Source organism: Telopea speciosissima, chromosome 6 (genome assembly GCF_018873765.1).
Source record: "Telopea speciosissima isolate NSW1024214 ecotype Mountain lineage chromosome 6, Tspe_v1, whole genome shotgun sequence".
Taxonomy (NCBI): Eukaryota; Viridiplantae; Streptophyta; class Magnoliopsida; order Proteales; family Proteaceae; genus Telopea; species Telopea speciosissima.
Window position 1 is genome coordinate 25,091,722 of NC_057921.1, and position 24,048 is coordinate 25,115,769.

At 41.1% G+C, this 24,048-nt stretch overlaps 1 protein-coding gene across 1 annotated transcript; it reads right to left on the reverse strand.

Annotated features, from left to right (window-relative positions):
- Positions 1–1,369: 1,369 nt before the first annotated feature.
- On the reverse strand, positions 1,370–2,935 carry LOC122663702 (protein RGF1 INDUCIBLE TRANSCRIPTION FACTOR 1-like). The gene is made up of 4 exons (XM_043859330.1): positions 2,813–2,935; positions 2,510–2,707; positions 2,118–2,333; positions 1,370–2,019 (listed from the first exon to the last, which is right to left on the reverse strand). The coding sequence occupies exons 1-4, from the start codon at positions 2,846–2,848 to the stop codon at positions 1,792–1,794; spliced, it is 678 nt and encodes a 225-aa protein (XP_043715265.1). The 5' UTR covers positions 2,849–2,935; the 3' UTR covers positions 1,370–1,791.
- Positions 2,936–24,048: the final 21,113 nt, after the last annotated feature.

A 24,048-nucleotide genomic window follows, 5' to 3' on the forward strand; every position in this document is an offset into this window, starting at 1 on the left:
GGAAAGGGCCTTTAAAGTATTTTTTTTTTTTTTTGGTAGATGGGGCTTTAAAGTATAAAGGAAGAAAAACTTGAAAGGCAACAAAAGAAAAAAGATTAATAAAAACACTTTGAAGTGATAGAGAACATATATATATTCAGATATAATTACAAAAGGCCAACCCTAAAACGAAAACACATTAGAAAATGAAAAAGCATTGGAATTAACAAGATAAGTGAATTCCACCTCCACCCACTTCTTCCAGACTCCTCCACTCTTTTTTGTACCTCCACCACCAAGAAAACCTACATGTGACATCTTGAAAGAGACACGTCTGGTATCATATAGCCATTGGATTAGAATCTGAAAGATTCCAATCCGACTGCTTTTAGGGGTGGGAGGAAAAGAGAATTATTGAAGACACGAGTGGACACGTGGTGGAATCTCGTACCTTAATACGATTAAAGTAAGAGAAGCCACTATTGACAATAACGATGGCATTTCTCAGGCGTCGACTTGTTAGGTCGGCCGTGTCGCCGGTCTCTATCACCCAATAAGAAAGTACGCTTCACCGGGCAAAAGGGTAAAGCTAAGTTCACATAACACGTGTCAATACCTGGAGCCTCTCCAGAATACTTTTTCCAGAAATTTCTGTAAGTAGAATCTACTGTTCTAATCAAAAGTCAAAACAAATACATTGACTAATTCATTGAGAAGAAATTTCATAACCACCGTCCATAAGAAGGATCGAACGGTTATGCCCAAAAGTTAAGTCTCACTGGAGCAAACAAAGGAAGCCGACATGACCCAGTCTCTTTGGAACCTCAACGGTTTGCCGTGAATGTATCTAACCTTGAGGCCAAAGGTTCAAAGCTTAGTTTAAAAAAACAATAATGGAAAGCCGACATGCTTTTATCAACGTTTTCCACGAAGAGGAAGTGTTAGAAGAATTCAGACGCATAATGTTGTTTGATATAATATGTTCCATCAGTTTTGAAGCTTTTGATATATCGATCTATGATTTAACATTTAGTATTTGAATTAGATTGGATTTTTCTTTTTGGAAGACATCGCTCAATGAATGCTAAAGATCCACCAATCTATCCGGTGAAAAAGGCTAAGTTGTGCCGCACACATCCTGATGCATATACAATCAATCATCGGGATGTATGTGGCACAACGCAGCCTATGGATAGCTCATTGGGCACTTATTGGGCGATACCCTCCAAAAAGAACAACCGAATCCATAAGAAATAGACACAAAGTTATAAGGCAGCAACGAAAAAAACACAAATGATCAACTCTAGAGCTTTAGAAATATTGATCTACTATCTAACATTTGATATCAGAAACAGACACGATATCAGAAAGCAGAAACGAAAGAGACATGGATGGTAGATCTTTTATTTCATTCCATTCCATTCCATTTATATAGACACATTGCTATTTCCAATAGTACATTTTACTCCCTAATCACAAAGTATATTTACATTTTCCACCCACTCTATTGTCTACGACTCCAACAAAACTTAGGTATATTATCCTTACCTATCTTATACCAAACTATTTTCACTTCCAAATCCTCCTTCAGATCTTCTTCCCCCCTCCTTGCCTTCTTCACGTCTTATTCTTTCAGCTTTTTTAACATTTTCACATTTCTTGTTGCTGTTGCTGCTGCTGCTATGTACATAGTCTCCCACAACACCGGCCTCCTGACCTCCTCAGTAAAAGCTCGTGTGTTGCACGGGCAATGTGATATTTACTTCGTATCTGGGGATATCAGGAGTAATTAAACTAAAAGAGTAAAGACTTCTAATATTCTATAATAAGTCCTCCCATTGGTGCTCTGTGAGGGATTCCCTTCCTTCGCTTGGCAGTTCTGTAATTTACCGCAGTTGGTGGCGGTGTCGAAGGGGTGAAGCTCTGAACCTTTTTTTTCTCAATGCCAAGGCTACTACTGCTACTGTAAGATTCTTCTTCATCTAAAGCCAAACCCTGATGGCGTTTCTTCTTCCTGAAGTTCTTCGAAGAACCCACAATCTGTAATCATAAATGAATAAAATCCGATTTGGTAAATAATTTAGAGAGAATGTCACAGAAGATTTCATCAGGGAAGTCAAATGAGATTAATGTTTTACCTTGCAACCCAGAGAACAGAAACGGAAGGAATCGAGTAGACTTCGTTCACAGACCTCACAAGTGTTGGTTACCCCTTTGCCTGGCCTGGGCTGAGGGCGTTCGTTAAGGAACACAACTCTAGCACTGTTGATAATGTAGGTCTGAACACCACTAATGTCCAATACCTTCTGAATCTCATTAACCCTGATCACATCATGGTATGAAGACCTCCTTATCTGTAATGGCAAAAACAGAGCAAATCCATTAATGGCGAAAACAGAGAAAGCCCCTTTTCAGATTCAAGATTGAAATTCAATAAAACCCAATTCTCCTAATCAAAGATACAAGCTTTTATACATGGTTAGAAGCCAAATAACTCAGAAGATAAAAACAAAAGGGAAGAGAATGAAACCTGAATGGCTCTGTGATCTTTGTGATAGGCGAGGCAGACAGAACAGAGACTGCCATTCATACAATCCAAGCAGTACATATTGCATTCCGATTTGTGGGAATCAGCATGTGACTTGCATTGGACGAAGAAATTCGTCTCAAGAAGAGGGCGTAACCATGGCGGCCACCTGTTATCATCGTCTTCTGGTCCTCCAGCTCCCTGTTTCACAACATTTGAAACAAAACCAATCAATCAAAAACGAAGATTGATGTAAGATTGAGAAACAAAAGCAGAGAGAAGACGCAAAACGCTTATTGGGCTTACCATGATTCTTCTGCTCTTGGGTTTGATCTCCTTCATAGTTGGTTCTTGGTTCTCGATCGCCAGTTTGAGATGATGGGTAATTGCTCTGTGTGTTCTTTCTTCTCAGAGAGTCAGAGAGAGAGAAAATCGGGAATTGTGATTTTTGAAGTCTGAAGGGTTAGAAGAACTTAGAAGAGTGGAATGGGGGTGGGGGAGGGTTCTTGTAGCTGTGGTAGATGGCGTATGAAGGGTTGGGTCGTTCTTATCCGCTCAAAGTCTACCCGAACCTAATTCCGAACCCAAACCAAGACACTTGCGTTGATTACAAGGAATCGACCTCCTTCTTTCCATTAATTTTCCTTCTTCCTTCTTCTATTTCTTTCTTTTTTTATTTAATAATAAAATAAAGAATTTTTTTAGGATATAAATTTCAACGAAGTGACACCTTGGGGAGTGTTCATCTCATTCGAAGTTATAACTATACAATGACGAAAGTGACATCACTCTTCATTCCAAATTATTTTCTCCAAAAACTCTCACTTTCTCTTCCCTACCCTTACCATACCCATCCTGATCTTGAAGGAAATCGGGTGATCAGGATTTTACACATTTATGAGGATATATATAACCGGGTTCAACCCATCTTGAGATAAGAAACCCTAGTTGTGGAATATACCTTATTCAGTTATTCTCATTCATCCCCTCTTTTAGCATGATTACAAGACTATTCCTCAATTAATTTGGATAGATTCTCACTTTTGAAAGAATATAAAAAGCATATCTACTTTTCAAGTAAGGGTGAAGAGATAATTTGAAGCAAGTCAGGACAATGTAGTTAATTACATAAAAGGTTTTGATTACACATTTTATTACCACAATAATCATTAAAATGTCCATTAAGAAGTAATCCCTAGACCATTGATTGGATGATTGAAATCTAAATCCATTTTTATATTCTCCAATTTGATGTGTAAATTTGTTTTGCCAGACATTCTATAAATGTATTTTCTTCCCCCGCTTTGCAAAGAGGGTGTTTCCTGACTTGAACCCATGACTACTACTGGGTTACAATAGATCAACTTTACCGTTGAGCAGAGACCCGCCTTCTAATTCATATTAGGGGAAAATATAGGGACACCCCCTCAACTATGGCCTATTTTCATGTACACCCCCTCATCTTTAAAACCTTTCAAACACACCCCCTCATCTATTGAAAGTAAGTAAATTAGTCTATTAAACTAACGATAGTTAGTTTTAAATGTTAATATTCACCCAACCATTTTTTTAGGACCAAATTGCCCAAATTAAAAGTTTGAAGACGAAAATACCATTTAGAGGTAAATACTAGAACGAGAATGATATACACAATCGTTTGTTTCTGATCTTTACCTACCTGATAAGCCGGGGCCCACTGATCGATTCGTTAGCGTCACGTGATTGTTGGGTACCTTTCAGATGATGGGACAGATGTCGATCGAGATTGGCACAATAATTTCATCGTAATCTGTCAATGGCGCAGTGTCATGAGCGTGGCACTCAATCATTTAGCCGAGTCTCGAATTGAACTCGAGCTATTTCACTATAATCCGACGATGGCACAGTGACCATGGGCGTGACACTCGATCATTTATCCAACTCGGAGTCAGGAGGATCTTTTCCTTGTACTACTACTATCACGAGAATGGAAAAAAAAAAAAAAAGAAGGGAAAATATAGGGACACCTAAAGGCAGACTAGGGGAAAAAAAAAAGGCATCATTTGTATTTAATATTTACCCCTAAAGGGTATTTCCATCTTCAAACTTTTAATTTGGGCGATTTAGTCCTAAAAATATGGTTGAGTGAGTATTAACGTTTAAAACTAACGAGCTAATTTGATAGACTAATTTACTTTATTTCAATAGATGATGGGGTGTGTTTGAAAAGTTTTAAAAATGAGGGGGGGGGGGGGGGAGGGTACATGAAAGCATGCCATAGTTGGGGGATGCCCCTATATTTTCCCCTTGATATTATATTTATGTACATACTAATTTTGTCCCAAAAAATAAAAAATAAAAACCTACAATTATAATGCAAGGTGAATCATTAAAAAGGTGTTCTCCATGGGACTTTTCTTATACATGGAAGCATATTAGTTACTATGGATATTTATGGGCAGGCAAGGACAAACTAAAAATGAAGTAAATGATATAATTCAAGTAAATGGACCATATCGTCCAAATGCTATGTTTGCACCATTTAGGTAAATTTTAAATTTCATTCCATTACCTAATTGATTATGTTGAATTGACTTTTGAATATTTCCATCTTATTTTTTTAAATCCCTTCCCTTCTCCCCAACCCCCTAAAAAATTCTTAGTTAGAAATACCCATAGATTTCACAATACATGTGAGATTTCTAGCATTAATAATGAATCCACAGAGTTAAAGAAGATATCGAATAATAGAAAGCCTTTAGATTTGATGCCATGGGTTCCTAAAGGAAGGTATGTTAGGTTAGGCAAACCATGTGGTCCATGCCTTTCTATTTTTCTTTTTTAAAAATAAAAAGTGGGGTTACTCGTTACCTAACATGATAACCTAGGTTTCTAATGTGGACATGGAAAGACCAAAACCAATTAATCATCCAAAATCCAACTGAATTGATTTGGATTGACCAGGTTCAATGTCTCTCCAGCTTCAATGGTTTTAACTCCGGTTTGCTATTTCCGAACCGGACCCACCATATTTTTCGCATTACTAAAATGTTGGGGGGGGGGGGGGGGGGGGGTTTGATGGTCATTTCAAGTGTCTCGGGACATAAGCTAAGAAGGCAAGTTGAGTGGTTCAACTTACTTGGACCAATGGGTAGACATTAAACAACAAATCCAAATTAGGTTTTTACTTTTTAAAGAAGGAAAACAATGATGATGTGAATAAATATAGAAATTAATTAATAAAATAATTTAAAATATATCCAGGGCAAGGCTCAAGGAATCCCTAAATTTCGGGGTAATGACCTCCGAATAATTGGATTTTACGAATCAAGCCAAAACATGCCGTATAATTTCTAATTTTCTATAAAGAGGGATGGGTACATTTAACGGTGCAGTCTGTGCATTAACACCATTTTAAAGATTTGTCACGTAATATGCTCTAACGGTGTAGTGACGGAATTTGGGTTAATATATAAATAGTTATCGTTCTATTTATAGGGGTAAAGTGATAAGTAAATTGTACATACATAATTACTATAAAAGGTAAATATGGTTGACATGTCACAATGAGTCAAATAACCGTTGTTGTTATGGTTGTAAACTTACCGTGGTGAAATGGTAGAAAACTGTCTTGTGTCAATGTTGACCAACTTAAAACCCATTACTGTTTATTTTATTTTATTTTATTTTTTAATTGTTTAACATATAATAATTGAATAAATTTGGTGGTTTAATATATATATATATATATATATATATATATATATTTATCTTATCATGAAATTAAAAGAAATACTATTAATAAAATTATTAAAAAGATTCTTCTATAATCTACAAAGGAGGCCACATAATGTACAATTGACTATTGTAGTTGTTGCGGATGAAAACCTCCGATGCTCGGTTCGCCCACAGATGAGCCTGCAAAAATCGAGTGAGCGCAAGAAAGCCGGTGTGGCTCCGGCCTAGGACTCTCCGACACTCAAGTCAGGTCTCCAATGCAATAGCGTAACTGCGTAGTGAAAGTAAGATGAGCGTTTGAGCTCCATACATGAGTATTTATAGAATGAGGTGAGGCAGTTGGAAGAGTCCTTGTATGGTAAGAGTCCTTTGTTGGTAGGGCTCTTCCGCATGGGGCGGAGTGGAGAGTTATTTTCGGGGTCGGACTCTCACTAAGGTAAGAGTCCTTATTAGAGTGTAACTCTGTATCGCGGTGTGGATCGTAGCTTCGTGATCCCCGGTGGGCCGTTATCGTTGCTTCTGGGGAGGGCTCGGCCTCGGACAGTCGTGTCCTCGATGCTCGACCTCGGGCGACCGAGTCTTCAGTGCTCGGCACAATTGGCATGGGAGCTGCCTCTAGGCGTATGTGTGAGCCCGGCCGAACTCGGGTTAGTTGGGTGCTCAGCCTATGGCTGACCTGAGCGGGCTCGGCTAATGGCTCGGCAGTGTTCGGCCATAGTGCTTGGCCATAGTGCTCGGCCGTGTTGGTGATCAAGGTGATGGCCTTCTCCTTTGGAGGTTGGTTTGATGCCACACCGTTTGGCTCGGCTTCGTCCTCGGATTGGACTGGGGCTTGACTAGGCATTCGTGCTTAGCGATGATTGCCCTTTCGACCGTGCTTGGTGCGCTCGGCTCAGTGCTTGGCGACTGCGATGCTCGCCCCTGGTGCTCGATCGTATCTAGTGGGGTGATTACCCCCTGGTGTTCGGTTTGGAGTCCCTTGGCTCGGTTCGGCCAGGTCGGTTTGGTCCTCGAGTTCGGCTCGGTTCGGCCGACTCAGTTCGGCACTACACCATTTGTGCTCGGCTCGGCCCTCGAGTTCAGCCTCAAACCGTCCATGTGTCACTTTTTGTCAGATGGGGATTTTATGACTCATCACAGGCCCCCCACTCATCAAGGCTCGGCTCGTCCTTGATGAGTATTGTCTTTCGATGTGCTGACTATTCCGTCCTGAGGCCGAGTCCGAGCTCTTTCTCTGTGGGATTTGACGTTGTACGGACTTTGACAGTTGGGTTGTCAGTGCCACGTCGTTCGATGACATTATGGCATTTAGGAATTTGAATCATCTCTCGATCTAGACCGTTGAATCTCACTAAGCTCTTCTCGGTCGTTGGATCTCAGGGAGTCGGAGGTTATAAATAGGTGACAATTCGCCTCTTATTACTTTGACAACGTTGTTCTTATCTTTGAGCACCGAGGCCGAGCACTCACTCCGAGTGTTCGACCGAGCTTTGTGCCTTAGCAATTTTTACTTCATTTGTTGGCTCGGCTAAGGCGTTTGGCTATGACGATAAAATGTCTGGTTGAGCCCGAGCTCTCGACCCTACAGCTCGGTCATCGCGTTTAGCCTTTGCCTTATATTAAGGTACTGAGCCCGATCTCCCAGCTGAGCCTACAAACTTGGTTCATGTAAACAATCGCTGCTCTGCTTGGTTGCTGTGTTCGGCATTTGGCGGAGGGTTATTGTACCATGCCGTCCACTCAACCGAGCTTTGGGCCTTGGGCAATTGTGGTTGTACTCAGTTGTCAGTTTGCTTGGCCGTCGCGCTCGGTGTTAAGGTAGTTAACCCATGAGGGTTAGTCTTGTGAGTGAGCCAGCCTATGAGAGCTTTCCTTGTGACCTTGTTGCCGACCTATGAGGGTCGGTCTTCGGCGTCGGCCAATCTATGAGGATTGGTCTTATGACTCGGCATTTATGACTTGGGTGCCAACCTATGAGGGTCGGTCTTTAACGTCGGCCAATCTATGAGGACTGGTCTTATGACACGGCTGCCGATCTATGAGGATCGGTCTTTAACGTCGGCCAGTCTATGAGGACTGGTCTTATGACTCGGCATTTATGATTTGACTGCTGACCTATGAGGGTCGGTCTTTAACGTCGGCTAGTCTATGAGGACTGGTCTTATGACACGGCTGCCGATCTATGAGGATCGGTCTTTAATGTTGGCCAGTCTATGAGGATTGGTCTTACGACTCGGCATGTTGGATTTCAAACTTCAAATAAACATCTGAGCTGAACTGAATCATAAAAGTGGAGGCTGCAGCCGAGTACATAAGTGCTTGTTCAAAGCTGAGCTGAACAGAATACTTCATTGAAATTTTTTTTTCAAATTTTTCGAGTTCCAAGGCCTCGGTACCTTCTTGGCTCTCGGAGTCTACAAGCGATACGTCCCTGGGCGAATTTGCTTGGAGACTATGTACGGTCCTTCCCAATTGGGCACTAACTTTTCTTGCTTCCTTGGCTCAAACGCGCTGAGTTTTCTGAGGACTAGGTCTCCTTAGCGAAAGTGTCGTTCCTTCACCCTTGAGTCGTAGTACTTCGCTGTCTTCTGTTGGTATGCTGTATTCCGCAGTAGAGCGTTCTCTCTTCTTGTAGGTATGGCTTTTCCAAAATTTCAATGTACACTGATCGGCTCAGATTTGGGAGGTCGACCTCGGCTAACCTTGACAGGGAATCAGCCACAACATTCTCCTTTCTTGGTATTTGGGTCATCTCAAAGTGCTCGAGCTCGGCTATCAGTTTTTGTGCTCGGCTCAGATAAGCTACCATCCTTTCATCTTTCGCTTCATACTCCCCGTTGATTTGGTTCACCTCAAGTTGGGAGTCGCTTCGTACCTTCAGTCGCCTGATTCCTATGACTTTGCTTACTCGGAGTCCGACTAGAAGGGCTTCGTACTTGGCCTCATTGTTGGAGGCAGGGAACTTAAATCTCAAGGCGTATTGGATGCGAAATCCCTCAGGACTAACTAAGATCAGCCCGGCTCCACCACCACCAGAGTTGCTTGAGCTGTCTACATTCATGGCCCATGATTGCTCGGCCTCGGCCCCTTCCCCTGCTCTCTCACCTCCGGCCTCAGGGTCAAGCATGGTGCACTCAGCAACAAAGTCGGCCAAGGCTTGTGCTTTTATCGTGGTCCTCGAGCGATAGCTTATATCGTATTCTCTCAGCTCTACCGCCCACGCAATCAATCGACCCGACGCATCGGGCTTGTGCAGTACCTTCTTAAGGGGCTGATCGGTTAACATCATGATCGAATGAGCTTGAAAATAGGGCCTCAGCTTTCTCGCAGCCATGACAAGGGCGAATGCTACTTTCTCGAACTTGGAGTATCTTGTCTCGGCATCAACGAGCACATGGCTAATGTAGTATATGGGCTTTTGTGCTCAGCCCTCCTCTCTGATCAGTACCGCATTGACCGCTACCGGGGTCACGGCTAGATTCACTTGGAGCTCTTCTTTGATCGCGGCTTGCAGGTCGAGGGCGTAGTTCCTTCTTTTCTGTTGGATCCGCTTTTGGCTCTGATCCACATGGAGTTTGTGCTCGGCTATGTGCCTTGGTATACCGGGCATGTCAGTGGCCGACCAGGCAAGGACGTCGGCATTCATCTTCAACAAATTTCTGAGCTGATTTCTTTGTTCTTCACTCAGCAATGACTCGAGCTGTACTGTCTTCGTTGGGTCTTCGTCACTAAGGCAGAACGGGATGAGGTCTTCCACGGGCCTTCCGTGCCTTTCGGTGAGCTCATCCCGCTGGTCTTCAGGGAGGTGCTTAACGCACATAGCCATTCCTTGGACATTTCCTTTATTTTGCTTGACAAAGATGGCGTAGCACTCTCGAGCTCTCTTTTGATCACCTCAGATTTCTCCGATGCCGTTCTCCATGGGGAATTTCATCTTCAAGTGTATCGGTGAGATAACATCTTGGAGGGCGGTGAGCGATGGGCGACCAAGTATGGCGTTGAAGGCTACCACCGACCGTACCACCATGAACTTGACTTGGATCGTCGCTTGGTATGGAGCTTGCCCGAACGTGACCAGGAGGTCTATCGTCCCCTTGATCATGGTGGTGGCCCCCGAGAATCCATGGAGTGAGGTGCCTTCTGGTTTGAGCGCCTCATCCCCGAGGCCGATCTGTCAATACGCGTCCAGCGACATAAGATCCACGGATGCTCCTGAATCGATCAATACTCGGTGAATGGGTCTCCTCGCTATTTCTACCTGCACCACCAAAGCATCATTGTGAGGTAAACTTATACCTTCGAGGTCAGCCTCAGAGAAGGAGATCGTTGCCTCAGACTTTGGCCTTTTTCTCTGCATCTCTACGACTCTGATGAACCATGCATTCTCCTTGGCTTTCCAGGTGGATTCTTGTCCGGGCCCTCCAAGGATGGTGTATATGGGAGCTCATTTCTCATTGCTCGGCCCGAATCCGTCATCCTTCTTTTTGGCTCGGACCTTGTCCTCGTCGCGCTTGGCCCTCCGACTCTCGGACCTCAGCTAGGACTTCCTTTGATCGTGGTCTTCGAATCGTCGACTACCACGTTGTTCTCGGCTCCCCTTGATGTACCGCTTCAAGTGCCCTGCTTTGATCAGCTCTTCAACTTCTCATTTCAGTTGGTAGCATTCCTCGGTGTCATGGCCTACGTCCTTATGGAATAGGTAGTACTTGTGGGGGTTCCGGGATGACCCAACTTGCATCAGCCGAGGTCGGCATGTGTACCCGTCTTCTTGAATTTGCATTAGAATTTCCTTCCGCAACGTGTTTAAAGGAGTGTACTCGGGACTCTGAGCTCGGTCTGAGCTCTCGGCTCAGCGGCCAGTCTTGGTCCACTTTTCATCCGTTCGGTCATTGGTCGCTGACCTTTTCTTCTCTCCCTCATTTTCACTCGTCTTCAGGGCTTGGAGCGCCTCCGCCATGTTTACGAACTCATTACATCTCTCCAAGAGCTCGGCCATATTCTTAGTCGGCTTTCCGGTCAAGTCCTTGATGAGGTCCATGTTTGTAAGTCTGTTGCTCATCGCCGTGTGTGCTGTGGCTTCATCCAGGTCCTTGATATTCAAGGATTCCTTGTTGAAGCGGAAAACAAATGCTTGAATTGACTCGTCTGGCCTTTGTTTCATGCTGAGGGGATTGACCGTCGTCTTCTTATGGTTTATGCTAATCTAGAAACACGTGATGAAGGCCCTACAGAGCTGAGCGAAGCTTGTGATGGAGTTCGGCGGCAACCATGAGAACCACTAGGTTGTCGTACCCTTAAGAGAAGAAGGGAAGGCACGACATGAGACAATTTCTATTCCCCCGTACATAGTCATCATCGCATTGAAGTAGTTAATGTGATCCGTCGGGTCTGTGGTTCCATTATATCGATCAAAGGGGGGTGGCTTGAACCCGGCCAGTAGAGGTGCAGTCATGATCTCGGGAGGATAAGGGTGCCGTCCGACCAGTGAGTAGGCGTCAGGGGTTGCCTATTTCTTCAATCCCTCCACTTATTCGACTAACTCTCGTAGCCTCCTTCCAACTCAGTTTCGGGTGCTCGGCCGTTCAGCTCGTCAGCTTGGTGTAGGTTATCCTGTCCATTCGGCCGAGGTTGGCCGTTTTGCTCCTCGACTCTGGATCGGCTCACACGGTCATCCCGCCGAGGTTAGCCATTGTGTTCGGCTCGGTCAGCCTCGCCCCTTCTTGTTCTTCTTTCCTCCTGGAAGTTGGACTCGCAGGGGCTTCTCTGCTACTCTTCTCGGAGAGGCGGGCTTCGGCGCGGAGAGCTATGGCGAGATCTTTCTCCATTCCTTACTACATGTCTCTCGTTGGGCTCCTCCCGCTGTTCTCGATGTCCCCTCGGCTGCCCGTCCTCTTCGAGCCATCCAAAAAATACCGATCTTCTAGCGACCGACGCCGCTGGTTCAATCTCTCGCCCTGCCCTTGGGCTCTGACGATGCTCCAGCTCATCCCGTTGAGCACCACTATTGGGACACGGAGGAGGAGTTTTTTGACGGGGCAGATGAGATGATGCTGCTCTGCTTGGCTCTGCTCGGTTCGGCTCCACACCCGCCTCCATTCTACTGCACGTTTCCCTCGACGGGTACCAGTGCCAAAGGGGGCGCGATTGGTGGCTGGCCCAGCAACCCGCCCTGGGCCATCTGACCCATGAGTGTATGCAGCATCTCGTTAGTGTGTAGCAGCTGAAGTTGAAGGTCCATGGCTTGTCGATTGTTCGCTAGAGCCTCGGGATCCGAGTTCTCCGATAAGGGTGGCGGCGACGACAGGTTCAACCCGTTCTAGTTCGGCTCGGCCTGGGTTCGCTCCACCGCTGCAGTGTCCAACACACTTCCTTCACTCCCTCCGTTCACCCGAGGTGCCAGGTTGGCGACTACACCCGTGCTGCGCTGAGTTCCTCCTCCTCGTGGGGGTCTTCCAGCCGCTCCTTGTCATGAAGTTTCGGGGGATGGGGAGTGCCTTGCCTATCGATCAGGCAACGGCTCATCCCCGCGGGAGGCAGAGCCATGCTGCCCCGATCTTGTTTGCACAACCATTGTTCTTGCTCTTGCGATGGGTAGAAATGACACTGGCTTGCTGATGTCGTTCCCATAGATGACGCCAAATATGTTGCGGATGAAAACCTCCAATGCCCGGTTCGCCCACGGATGAGCCTGCAAAAATTGAGTGAGCGCAAGAGAGCCGGTGTGGCTCTAGCCTAGGACTCTCCGACGCTCAAGTCAGGTCTCCAATGCAACAGCGTATCTGCGTAGTGAAAGTAAGATGAGCGTTTGAGCTCCATACCTGAGTATTTATAGAATACGGTGAGGCGGTTGGAGGAGTCCTTGTATGGTAAGAGTCCTTTGTTGGTAGGGCTCTTCCGCGCGTGGCGGAGTGGAGAGTTATTTTCGGGGTCGGACTCTCACTAAGGTAAGAGTCCTTATTGGAGTGTAACTCTGTATTGCGGTGCGGATTGTAGTTCAATTCTTGTCCCGTGATTGTCGGGGCATGCCGACATGGCTTCGTGATCCCCGGTGGGCCGTTATTTTTGCTTCTGGAGAGGGCTTGGCCTCGGACAGTCATGTCCTCGATGCTTGACCTCGGGCGACCGAGTCTTCGGTGCTCGGCCTTGTGCTCTGCACAATTGGCGTGGGAGCTGCCTCCAGGTGTATGTGTGAGCCCGGTCGAACTCGGGTTGGTCGGGTGCTCGGCCTATGGCTGACTTGAGTGGGCTCGGCTCATGGCTCGGCTGTGTTGGTGATGAAGGTGATGGCCTTCTCCTTTGGAGGTTGGTTTGATGCCGCACCGTTTGGCTCAGCTAGGTCCTCAGACTGGATTGGGGCTTGACTAGGCATTCATGCTTAGCGACGATTGCCCTTTCGACCGTGCTTGGTGTGCTCGGCTTAGTGCTCGGCAACTGCGATGCTCGCCCCTGGTGCTCGGTCGTATCTAGTGGGGTGATTACCCCATGGTGTTCTGTTTGGAGTCCCTTGGCTCGGTTCGGTCCTCGAGTTCAGCTCTGTTTGGTCGACTCGATTCGGCACTGCACCATTTGTGCTGGGCTCGGCCCTCGGGTTCAGCCTCAAACCGTCCATATGTCACTTTTTGTCAGATGGGGATTTTATGACTCATCAGTAGTGATCCAATGGTCTACTTTTTAGTGCTTGATTCTATGAATAAAATCCATTGAATATTTATTTGGATCATGTCACCTAGGGATGTAAATGGAACATATTGACATTGAACATAACATCATCTGTAATATTAGATATATATAGTTTTTAGAAACTGATTTTTAGAAATACAAACATGATTCGATTACATAATTTTAACTATCCATTTACATTCTTAGTGGAGATTGGAGAGTGGAGTCATGAGTTTGGAAAGAACGGCGCAACGGTCTCATGATCTACATTGAACAATGGAGAACTGGAGGAGATGAAAATTCGAGAGGACAAGAAGGTGAAAGGTTGAATCCACTACCCCACTAGGGTTGATGATGAAGTGTCATTTATGAAATTCCTCATAATTTTTTTTTAATTTTATTTCTTAGCTAATTACTAGTAATATATAATGAATTTGATAAAAATTATACAATATTATTTAATTATATTTTCAGAATTAGATCTAAATGGATCAATATTATCGGATCTGAAACTGAAATATCTGTTTTCGCATCTAATTAGTTTTCGAACAAATTCGAATACTTTTTGTAAATTGATTTTTCAATTATGGATCCTCCTAAATATACGAACGTACACAAATCAAATATGGATTATTGACATCCATTTGCATCCTTAATGTCAAGTAAATTATCGATTCGAGTTGGTGATCAAGTACAAGAAAAGATAAGCCACCAACGATTGCAGATTTTATGTTCAGACACCCAATAGTTGTTGCAACTATTTTCTACCACTATTAAAGTTCGAGGACTTTACTGTGAAGTACTCAAAGGGACATAGTGTTATAAGGTTGAAATTTGATGCATAATGCATTGATTATATTTTCCTAATAAAGAAAGAATTTCTCAAAATCACTCTCCCTAAAAAAAATGAAAAACAAGATATTTTCATCTAATTTTTTTTTTCCTAAAAGAAAGAAAGAAGAATAAAAGTACAAAGTCAACATGCCAATTAGCTTAACCAACCAAGCTACAGAGATATTTCCCCACCTTCGACAATGCCATCAACGGAGAGATAATTTCATCTATTAACCAAGAAGAAAGAAATAAATCCATCCAAACAAAAGAACCACAAAAGAGACAAACAAACACTTTTACTGAGGTTAAAACATTCAACACTGAAATTCATCACTTGGCGTCAAAATTGGGTTTCAATATACCCTTTCCATATGAGTACGCGTAAAGCCTTTTGAATGGGAGACCAATGGACTTTCATAATTGGAAAAAAATGTACTTCTTATGACTAGTAGGGCTTTGAACTTCCTTTTTTTTCCTTCTTGAGTAACCCTTTGAATTTCAGCAAATGATAGAACCTCACATCTAAGTTTTTAAAACCCTGAAAGCTTCAGTTCGGTCTCCATCATTTCTGATTCAAATAAATAGATAATCAGTCAGAATAGTAAGAAAATGAATTGGAGTGGAGAATAGTTCTCTTCATATCTTAGATGTTTGGAGTTTTTGTGCCAAGAGAGCTTGTAGGATTTGGGTAATACAATGATTATTCTTTACTTATATGTGTTTTTAGTGATACAAAAGGTAACAACTAGAAAGTGGGATTCTCTTGTCTTCTTAATTGATCCATCTTTTGTTGTAATGGAAATAAAAATTGACCACCATCAATTCTAATTTGAATTAGACAATTCTATGGGTTCTAATGCAATTTTTTAAACCAAGTCTCAGTTTTTTTCTGTTCTTTATATACAATACATGAAATACATAATGGAGACGATGAGAAATCAAGAATGGGAAGACACAGTCTACGCCTAGCTAGACACATACGGTGGGACAAGGCGGCCATTTCGATCACTAGGGGGGCAGGGTGGTCATTTCTCCCACCACATGTGTCTGGGCGCATCATGTGCCTCGAGTGCAGAGAACATTTTCTCATTAAAATATTAAGAGGTGGACATCCCTCCCTCTATGAGCATAGAAATCCTCTCCATTTGCTTAAAGTGTGATAATGCGATAGTACTAGGTGAAGATGTCGACACCTGACAATTGTCACATCCAACCATCTATATTAATGAGCTTCATATGTAACTCTCGATCATCTCTAATGTGCACTGCCCACATTTTCAGTTCAAACCATGTTCTAATTTTGAAAGACTGAAAAAATTGTCAAAACAACTCTAGGGTTTTTGAAAGCCTTGTATGAGAATCACCCTCAATCCATGATCGGATGTCAAAACAACACCAGGGGTTTGGAAAGCCTCGAACGAGAACTAGTCAAGTCAAACCTTGGATTTTGAAAACCAAAAAGAGTTGTCAAAACCATACTAGGGTTTTGAATTTCTTCTTGATTTTAACAAGGATTTATTTATTTATTTATTTTTTAGATGTGAGAAAAAAAATAAATAATAAATAATAATTAAATGTATGTAGACATTTTCTACGCCTCATTTTTAGAGAGAATTTTTTTTTCAAAATTGAAATATAAGTTTCTTGCTAACTCTTAGCATAAGTTTTTTTTTTTTGATTCATTTGGATCAGCTACTTCAACTTCCACGTGTCAGAATCTTATAAACGAAAAAAAAATCAACGGTCAACAGGTGGCCCATCTTGTTGGAAAAAATCTCTCTAAAATCACAAATGATTTTGCGTTTTTTAGATTAGGTGTTTGACTAGACTGGCGGCCGAGGAAGTCAAAGAAAGAGTGGAAGCAGCCGTGAACCTTGAAAGGTGAAAGCTCGCCGTCACCAAGCACAACCCACAAGGAAGGAGCGAGGAAGGAAGCAAGTGCCAAGTGGTAGTGACTCTGGTGACTGATGACAGCGTAAAGAACCTGCCTGTCACACGTAGGACGATTCTTACGTCACCCGTACTTCAATTACTGCGATGGGACCCACCGTAGCAACACGGTCGTGCAAATGGGTAGTCTTCGTCCTCCCACGCGGGTCAAGCAAGTTGGTCACTTGATCTTGACTTTTTCCTCTCTCTCTCTCAATTACGTGAAAGTTTTTTTTTTTTTTTTTTTGATAAGGCAATTACGTGAAAGTCACTGCACTATGACTGGTCATGATGAAACAAAGTAAAAGATACCAATCCAACGGTTTTTATGCGTTGTTATCCTTTATGCTATGAGTAATAACATTTACCCATATCAAAATGTGCAGGTTTTAAAATACTTAGTAAGAAGTGGGGCAAGAGAACACTAATCCGTCGTGTAGCATCTGCATCAGTCCAAGGGCCAATAAAAGCACTTGCAAAAGTATTTAATTGATTGAAATTTTTTAGTTCATTGGGAGTTGAACAGTAATTTCACATAATTCTATATCTAGACGTAGAAATCATGTGATCTTTTTTTAATAGTGAATGACAAGACAATTAAAAAGAATATTGTAATCACTTAATGTAACCACTCCCCCCAACTCAATCAACCCCAAAAAAAAAGAAAAGCAAAGATGGATGTTTAACTTAAGATTCCTATTATAAGAAAAGCATGAACCTCAATTATAGATGGTGTTTCTTAATTTATTTATTAATTGTTTTTTGACTAAGTTTAGTGCGGTTTTAATTATTTATATGAGGGGGCCTAAGAAAGAACAATAGATAAGATGATGAGGTTCCCTGTTTTAATCGATTAGTGAGTATAGGAAAAATGTGTAACACGAAGGGGAACAGGGAACAGCATTTTCTCGGGATGTGAATGACAAGGAGTGAAGGAGGGTAGGGTACTTTGTAGGGTAGGTTGGATCGTCGTGGTTGATCCGTTCCACGTACTAAATTTAACTCTGATACTACTAATAATGTTGTAATATGTCAATGCACCATTAATATATCCATGTAGACTTGATCTGGTTCCTCAATGTGACGTGTTCAAACTTCAAAGTAGGATAGGAATAAACAATATATAGTTCAAAATTTTTTTTTTTTGAGAGGATGAAATAGTACTACCTCTATCCTAATGGCTTTAGTTTTCTAAATAACTAAAGGGGAAGAGTTTTCTATCTAGGAACGTGGCTCCTACGTCAGTGCAGGCTAGTGGGAGCGCACGTAGATGCATCAATAGGGGTAAGATTTACACCTTTCATGGGGGTGGGATGGTCATTTGCCACATCTTGTGACATTGGGCTCCTCTGTAGCGCGGGGTGCGCTACACAGATCTTGTAGTGTCGCATTAGAGCTCATCATGTGGACGACTCCCATTTGGACGGCACGGATATTGGATTTCAAAATTAAGAAATCCTGCTGTACATCGTATGTGCACCACGCTCAGGATTTTCAGCTCGATCCATGCTGTCCAAATGGGAGCTCATCCACATGGCGAGCTTTGTTGCCATCTTGTAGCACACCCCCACGCTACAGAGGAGCCGGATCCCATCCTATGTCCGGGGACGAGAGCCATGCTTTGGGACAAAGTCCTTTTTCTCATAACTAAATAAATTGCCAATCGTGGGTTCGAGTCACACGATGTATGTTTTTAAGTTTGTATAATTATCCACGTAACAATGGAAGGTGATGTTTTTGAAAATCACAAGATAAATTTGAGCCACTTACTTTTATGGTTTTTTTTTTTTTTTTTTTTCTTCTTTTTATCTGAACTGTTTGTTCCCATTTAGAGTTGGGAAAGTGTACAATAATGTCTAGAGTATTAGTACACATGTATGGACACACAGGATGTGTGCATACAAAAGGGGGTGTTTGATTATCTTAAATCTGAAAATTGATACATGACTAATATAGACCATGTGCTTTCAATTCAATGGTCGGAATAGACATATAATATGTCCACGCAGCAAAATAGATGTTTTGTGACATTTGGAAAAATAACAGACCTTTATGACAATAATAATTCACCTTTTAAGTTTTAACGTATAACACATTTATGTCTTCTTATTTTTTATCTTCTTTTTATTCTCATTTTTTGGAGATTGATGTAGAGAAGATTTCCGATGAATTCTTAGATCGGTTGGACCGACAGAAGTCCACTTGATCAGGTCGAAAGTATTAATTTGCCATCTCAACTTTCGAAGGTCATAACTTTTCTTTAGGGTGGAATTACTAGATCCATAATACCTTTTCAGAAATGGCAACCAACATTCTACAAGCCTTAAAATGGATTCATTCATTGAACTGAGATTTCAGAGTCAAATTCACATGTTTAAGAGGTATACTCAGCCTCTGAAGTTTTGTGTGCTATTTAGGAATATTAGGCCGCGTTTGGTAACATTTTGAAAAAAATGCTTTTGGTGTTTTCCTGTGCTAGTGGCACAAAAAAGGGAATCTAGAGTTCGGATTCACCCGGTCCATTTTTCTGTGCCAGTGAAACAAACCAACCTCTTTTTTGTGTTTGAAATAGATTCTTAAAAAACACCAGAGACCTTGTTTTGCAAACCTCAAAATGTTTTGGGGGAAAAACTGGGCTTGAGTTAAAACATATTTCTCGATAATCTCTTTCCAAGGCTTGAATGAAAAAGAGGGTTACTCGATTACTCCACTTTCCATCACCAAGGGTAGGAGGTCTTCTCCTGCTACCTGCAACTCTTTGCCTCATCTCCAATCTCTTTCCAAGGCTCGAACGATACTGTTCAACCTCAAGTTGAAACCAAGTCACTTGTGGAGAACATCATCTGCCTCATCTCAAATCTCCTTCAACTCAGGTAATGTTTCCTTTCTTCTTCTTCTTGTACTTCAACTACTTCTTCTTATTCTTTTTCATCTTCTACATCACAAATCTGCATCTTATTCTTCTTAAAACCTCGCATCTGCATCTTTGATATCAAGTCAGATGTACAAACGTGTGCATAGCATAGGTGCAGAAAACAGGGAAAAAACACCCCATTCCTTCCACCTCTCCTTCTCCCCCTCCCACCATCCCACCTTTATAAGGGGAAAAAGGGTAAAAAATCTCTAATTTGTACACCAAGATTGTAGTGGTAGTATTAAATTTGTACACCAAGATTGTATTCTCCAATGGCTCAACCACAACAATACTTGCCAGTGCGAGGTGCACTTTCTCTCTCTAATTATATTTCCTTTTTCTTTGTTGTTCGATGAAGTGTATTGTTTATGCACCCGTGTTGTGTTTGAGGGTTTCAATTTGTTGCTGATGTAGTTTACTTTTTTTTTTTTAAAGAAATTTGTGTTCAATTGGTTAAAAAGGACTTGAAGGACTATGACTATTGATATAAAGTTTAAAAGAAGATTAACGATTGAAGATTGAAGAACATCACTTGAAGGCTAAAGGACATCACACATGAAGATCAAGGAGTTTTAAGTATTGAAGTATGAGGAACATCACTTGAAGAACTTAAGAATCAAGTATCATCATCAATTGAAAGAAGACAATGCACTTAGCCTAGGATGGAACACTACATTGCATGATTGTAATTCACACATCATACACATGCATATTATAGCCTAGATAGACCTTAGGCAATGCTCAAAGACCCACTAAAGTAATCCATACTTAATAAATATAGGTTGGGAAAAACATTTCCAAAGTCAGACTGCAAAAAAACAAGGCAGAACACCTGACGGTTGATCTTGACAGTCGACTGATAAAACAGGGTTTTAAGAATGATACGTAATCGTCAATTACAAAAAGTTTGACGGTCATTGCTATCAAACTCACGGTCCACCGGGATCTGATGGTTGACCGTCAGAGGTAAAAATATAGCTGTTAAAGCTTTATTCTCACCAACTTTTGAGCATCAAAGAGGCTTTATAAATGCAACCTTTACTTTCCATTAAGACAACCAACTACCATATAAACAAAGGCTTTATTGTTGAGTGTACAAATAAAAAAAGTGTCTTTTGGCATTAAAATAAACTATTGCATTCAATTCTACTTCAACAAGAACTCAAGCATTCAAGTCTCCACATATTCTCCAACTCAAATGATACCAAGAAGTTGAAAGGAGATTCAAGTATATCAAATTTCATCATCATATCATTGTGCACTCTCACAAGGAGTAAAGTATCACACTTCTTGACAGGTAATATCTTACCATTCTTATTTGTAATTGATTTTAGATTTTGAGTTTGTGAACTCTATAATAGAGCAATCATTGTATTAATCTAGACCGTACTTAGATTAGTACAAGGACCCTGTCATCCTTAAAAGATTAAGGTGCTTTAGTCTAGACCGTACTTAGACTATTGGAAGGACCCTCTCATCCTTGAAAGACATTTGTAAATGATCCTCTTATCTTTGAAAAAGATTTGTAAATGTGATATTTCTTCACTTATTGTATTAAAAGAGAAATACTAGTAGAATTCTCTCAAGTATTGAGAGGAATGTATATAGACTTATAAAGTCGAATCACTATAAATCTTCTGTCTCTCCAATTTGTGTCATTGCTTATCTATCTGTTGTGAATTGTTTATTTATATTTTTGCAACATAATTCACATATTTATAGTTATTCGAAAAAAAGGCAAATCCACTAGTGATAACATATTCACCCTCTTCTAGGTTATCTCACAATTTTTATTTTGCTAAAAGATTATATACACAATTGGTATTAAAGCAGAAGCTCAAAATTGAGACCATTTACATCTCATAATAGAGTTAAAGATCCATAACATCTACATCTTCATCTAATCATCTAAATGGACTAAATATCTCTAGGTTGCAATTTTTTAATAGTGACAATTTTCCATATAAGAGAATTAGATTCAAGAACTTTGTCTATGCGCATAACATTGATGTGTGAAAAGTAATTGAAAAAGGACCACACACATTTACAAAAGATGTAAAGAGTAAAAAAATATCCAAGGCTACATCCAAACTTATCTTCGATAAAAGGAGAAAATTCATCACAACTTTATGGCTATCACCTTTTTGCAATATGCATTAAGTGAAGATGAATTCAACAAGATAGCCATATGTGAGACCACCAAAGAAATTTGGACACATTTGTTGTGACATATGAAGGAACATCACAAGTTAAAGAATGTAAAATTGATAAACTTGTTCATGAATATGAATTGTTTAAAATGTTAAAAAATGAAACTATTTATGATATATCCTTAATATTTACTGACATTTTGAAAAATTTGAAGAGCTTAGGTAAATTATACGCCAAGTCTGAAAATGTGAGGAAGATCTTTAGATCATTATCACCATAGTGGAGACCTAAGGTAAACTCCATCAAGGAAGCAAAAGATCTTAGCAAGTAAACACGGATGAGCTTTTGTATTCATTATTGACCCATGAGGTAGAGGTAAATGAAGATGAAAAATATGTTGAGGTAAATGAACCAAAAAAAATAATTGCTCTTAATACTTCAAACATATCTGATAAAGAAAGTGAAGAAGAAGAGGACTTCAACTTTGAGAAGAAATTGTTCTTGATCACAAGGAAATTTTTAAAGTTCCTTAAGAGAAGAGGAGGAAGACAAAAAGGAAATTGTTTGTTAGGAATGTAGGAAGACAAAACGGTAAAACCTTCTCCAAAGAGAAAAATTTCTTTTCTAATAAAAATGATATTGTTTGTTAGGAATGTAGGAAGCCGGGTCACTTCAAGACCGAGTGCCCTAAGCTCAAAGATAACAAGCAAAAGACATATGTGGCTGAAACTATATGAGAATCAAGTAATGGTGTGGAGGACAAAAATGACTCTGATGAAGAAAGCACCAACCTTGTTCTTATGGTTCATCTTGAAGATGAAGAAGAGAAGTATGAGGTAAAATCTAACTACCATAGTTCAAACTCTAAACGGATTATGAGGATATTGATACAGATGACATAGGGGGAGTCTTCCAAACTCTGATGCTCAGGTCATTTTTTCCTTCAGGGAAAGTTTGGGAGTGGTGACAAATTTCGAGGCTGAGTTCCATGCTTTAATTCTTGGTTTGGAATTTGCTAAAGCTTAGGGCATTTTAAACCTCTAGATTGAGTGTGATTCGGTGGCAGTCTTCATGCTTGTTTCATAAAAAGTTGTCCCCTGGTTCCTTTGGCAGTACTGGTATGGTCTTCATTCTTATTTGGATTCGATTGTATCGAAGATATCTCATTGCTTCCATGAAGCAAATCCTATTGCTGATTTTTTGGCTAAATCTGCGGCAACTCAACAAATTTCTTCGGTGATGGTGTCTTTGCCGGCCTTGATTCAAGACGACCTTTTTTTGGATGCTCAGGGTAGATTGATATTCAGACTTGTATATGCTTGAGCTCTTGTTGTTTTTTGATTTGTTGGCCTTTTATTTCTCCTTGCTGATGGCAATGTCGAAGGTGGGGAAAACAAGTGGTGTTTTTTGAGGGGTTGTGATTTTTGCCCTGTTTTGTTTTTTTTTGGTCTTGTATTTGCCTCCTACTTTTTTAATACATGATCTTTTAACCCAAAAAAAAAAAGGATGACCTTGAAAATGAAGTAACTTGCTTGCATCCAAAAATAGATGAACTAAATGCATACATTGTTACCTTGGAAAAGGATAACAAGGAATTGACCTCTACTTTGCACACATTCACCAAAGTTCAAAAGACCTTGGATGCATTATTGGGAATCTCCTATAAAAACCTTAAAATAAAGAAGGTCTTGGCTATGAAGGTAAATAACCACAAAAAAACCAAAGGGAAAGAAAACACGAAAACTCTAAAATAAAAAAGACCAAACCAAGACCAAGCTTCAACTTCTTGTGTATGTACAGATTGTTGTCAACCCGGATATACATCATGTTTGGCTCATCTTTATGAAAATAGTGAAAATTTTTATCAAAAACTCAAAAAGAAAAATATAAACCATGCATTTTATTACACTTCTCAAAATAGTTCTAACAAACCAAAAGAAGTTTTGTGCCCCAGAGACCACAAAGGTAATATCCCAAGCCTAAGGCACATACACCTTATAGGCCTCAAGCACCATATAGCCAAACGACCTTTCACAAATCATATGTATCTTATAGGCCTCAAAATGATTATAGGCCAAGAACATAACAAAGACCTCATATAACAAATAGCCCACACACATACACCACATCCTATGATCACCAAAGCCCTTATGTCCACAATAGATCTTATACACCATATAAACCTTATGCACTACATGGGTACTATGATCATCAAAGGCCAAGAAGACCTCAAAGGTCATACCAAAGGCCAAGACCTCACACACCCACAAGACAAAATCATGTTTTTAGAAGGGTTTGGATACCCAAGGGTATGATTGATCCTAACCTTGATGGACCC

Bases quoted from the DNA above. Each gene is read 5' to 3' on its own strand.
- LOC122663702 (XM_043859330.1), bottom strand. From the start codon at position 2,848: ATGAAGGAGATCAAACCCAAGAGCAGAAGAATCATG. The intron at 2,334-2,509 runs GTTTCATTCTCT...TTGCCATTACAG, and splicing joins AAGATCACAGAGCCATTCAG to ATAAGGAGGTCTTCATACCA. The intron at 2,020-2,117 runs GTAAAACATTAA...TTATGATTACAG, and splicing joins TCTGTTCTCTGGGTTGCAAG to ATTGTGGGTTCTTCGAAGAA.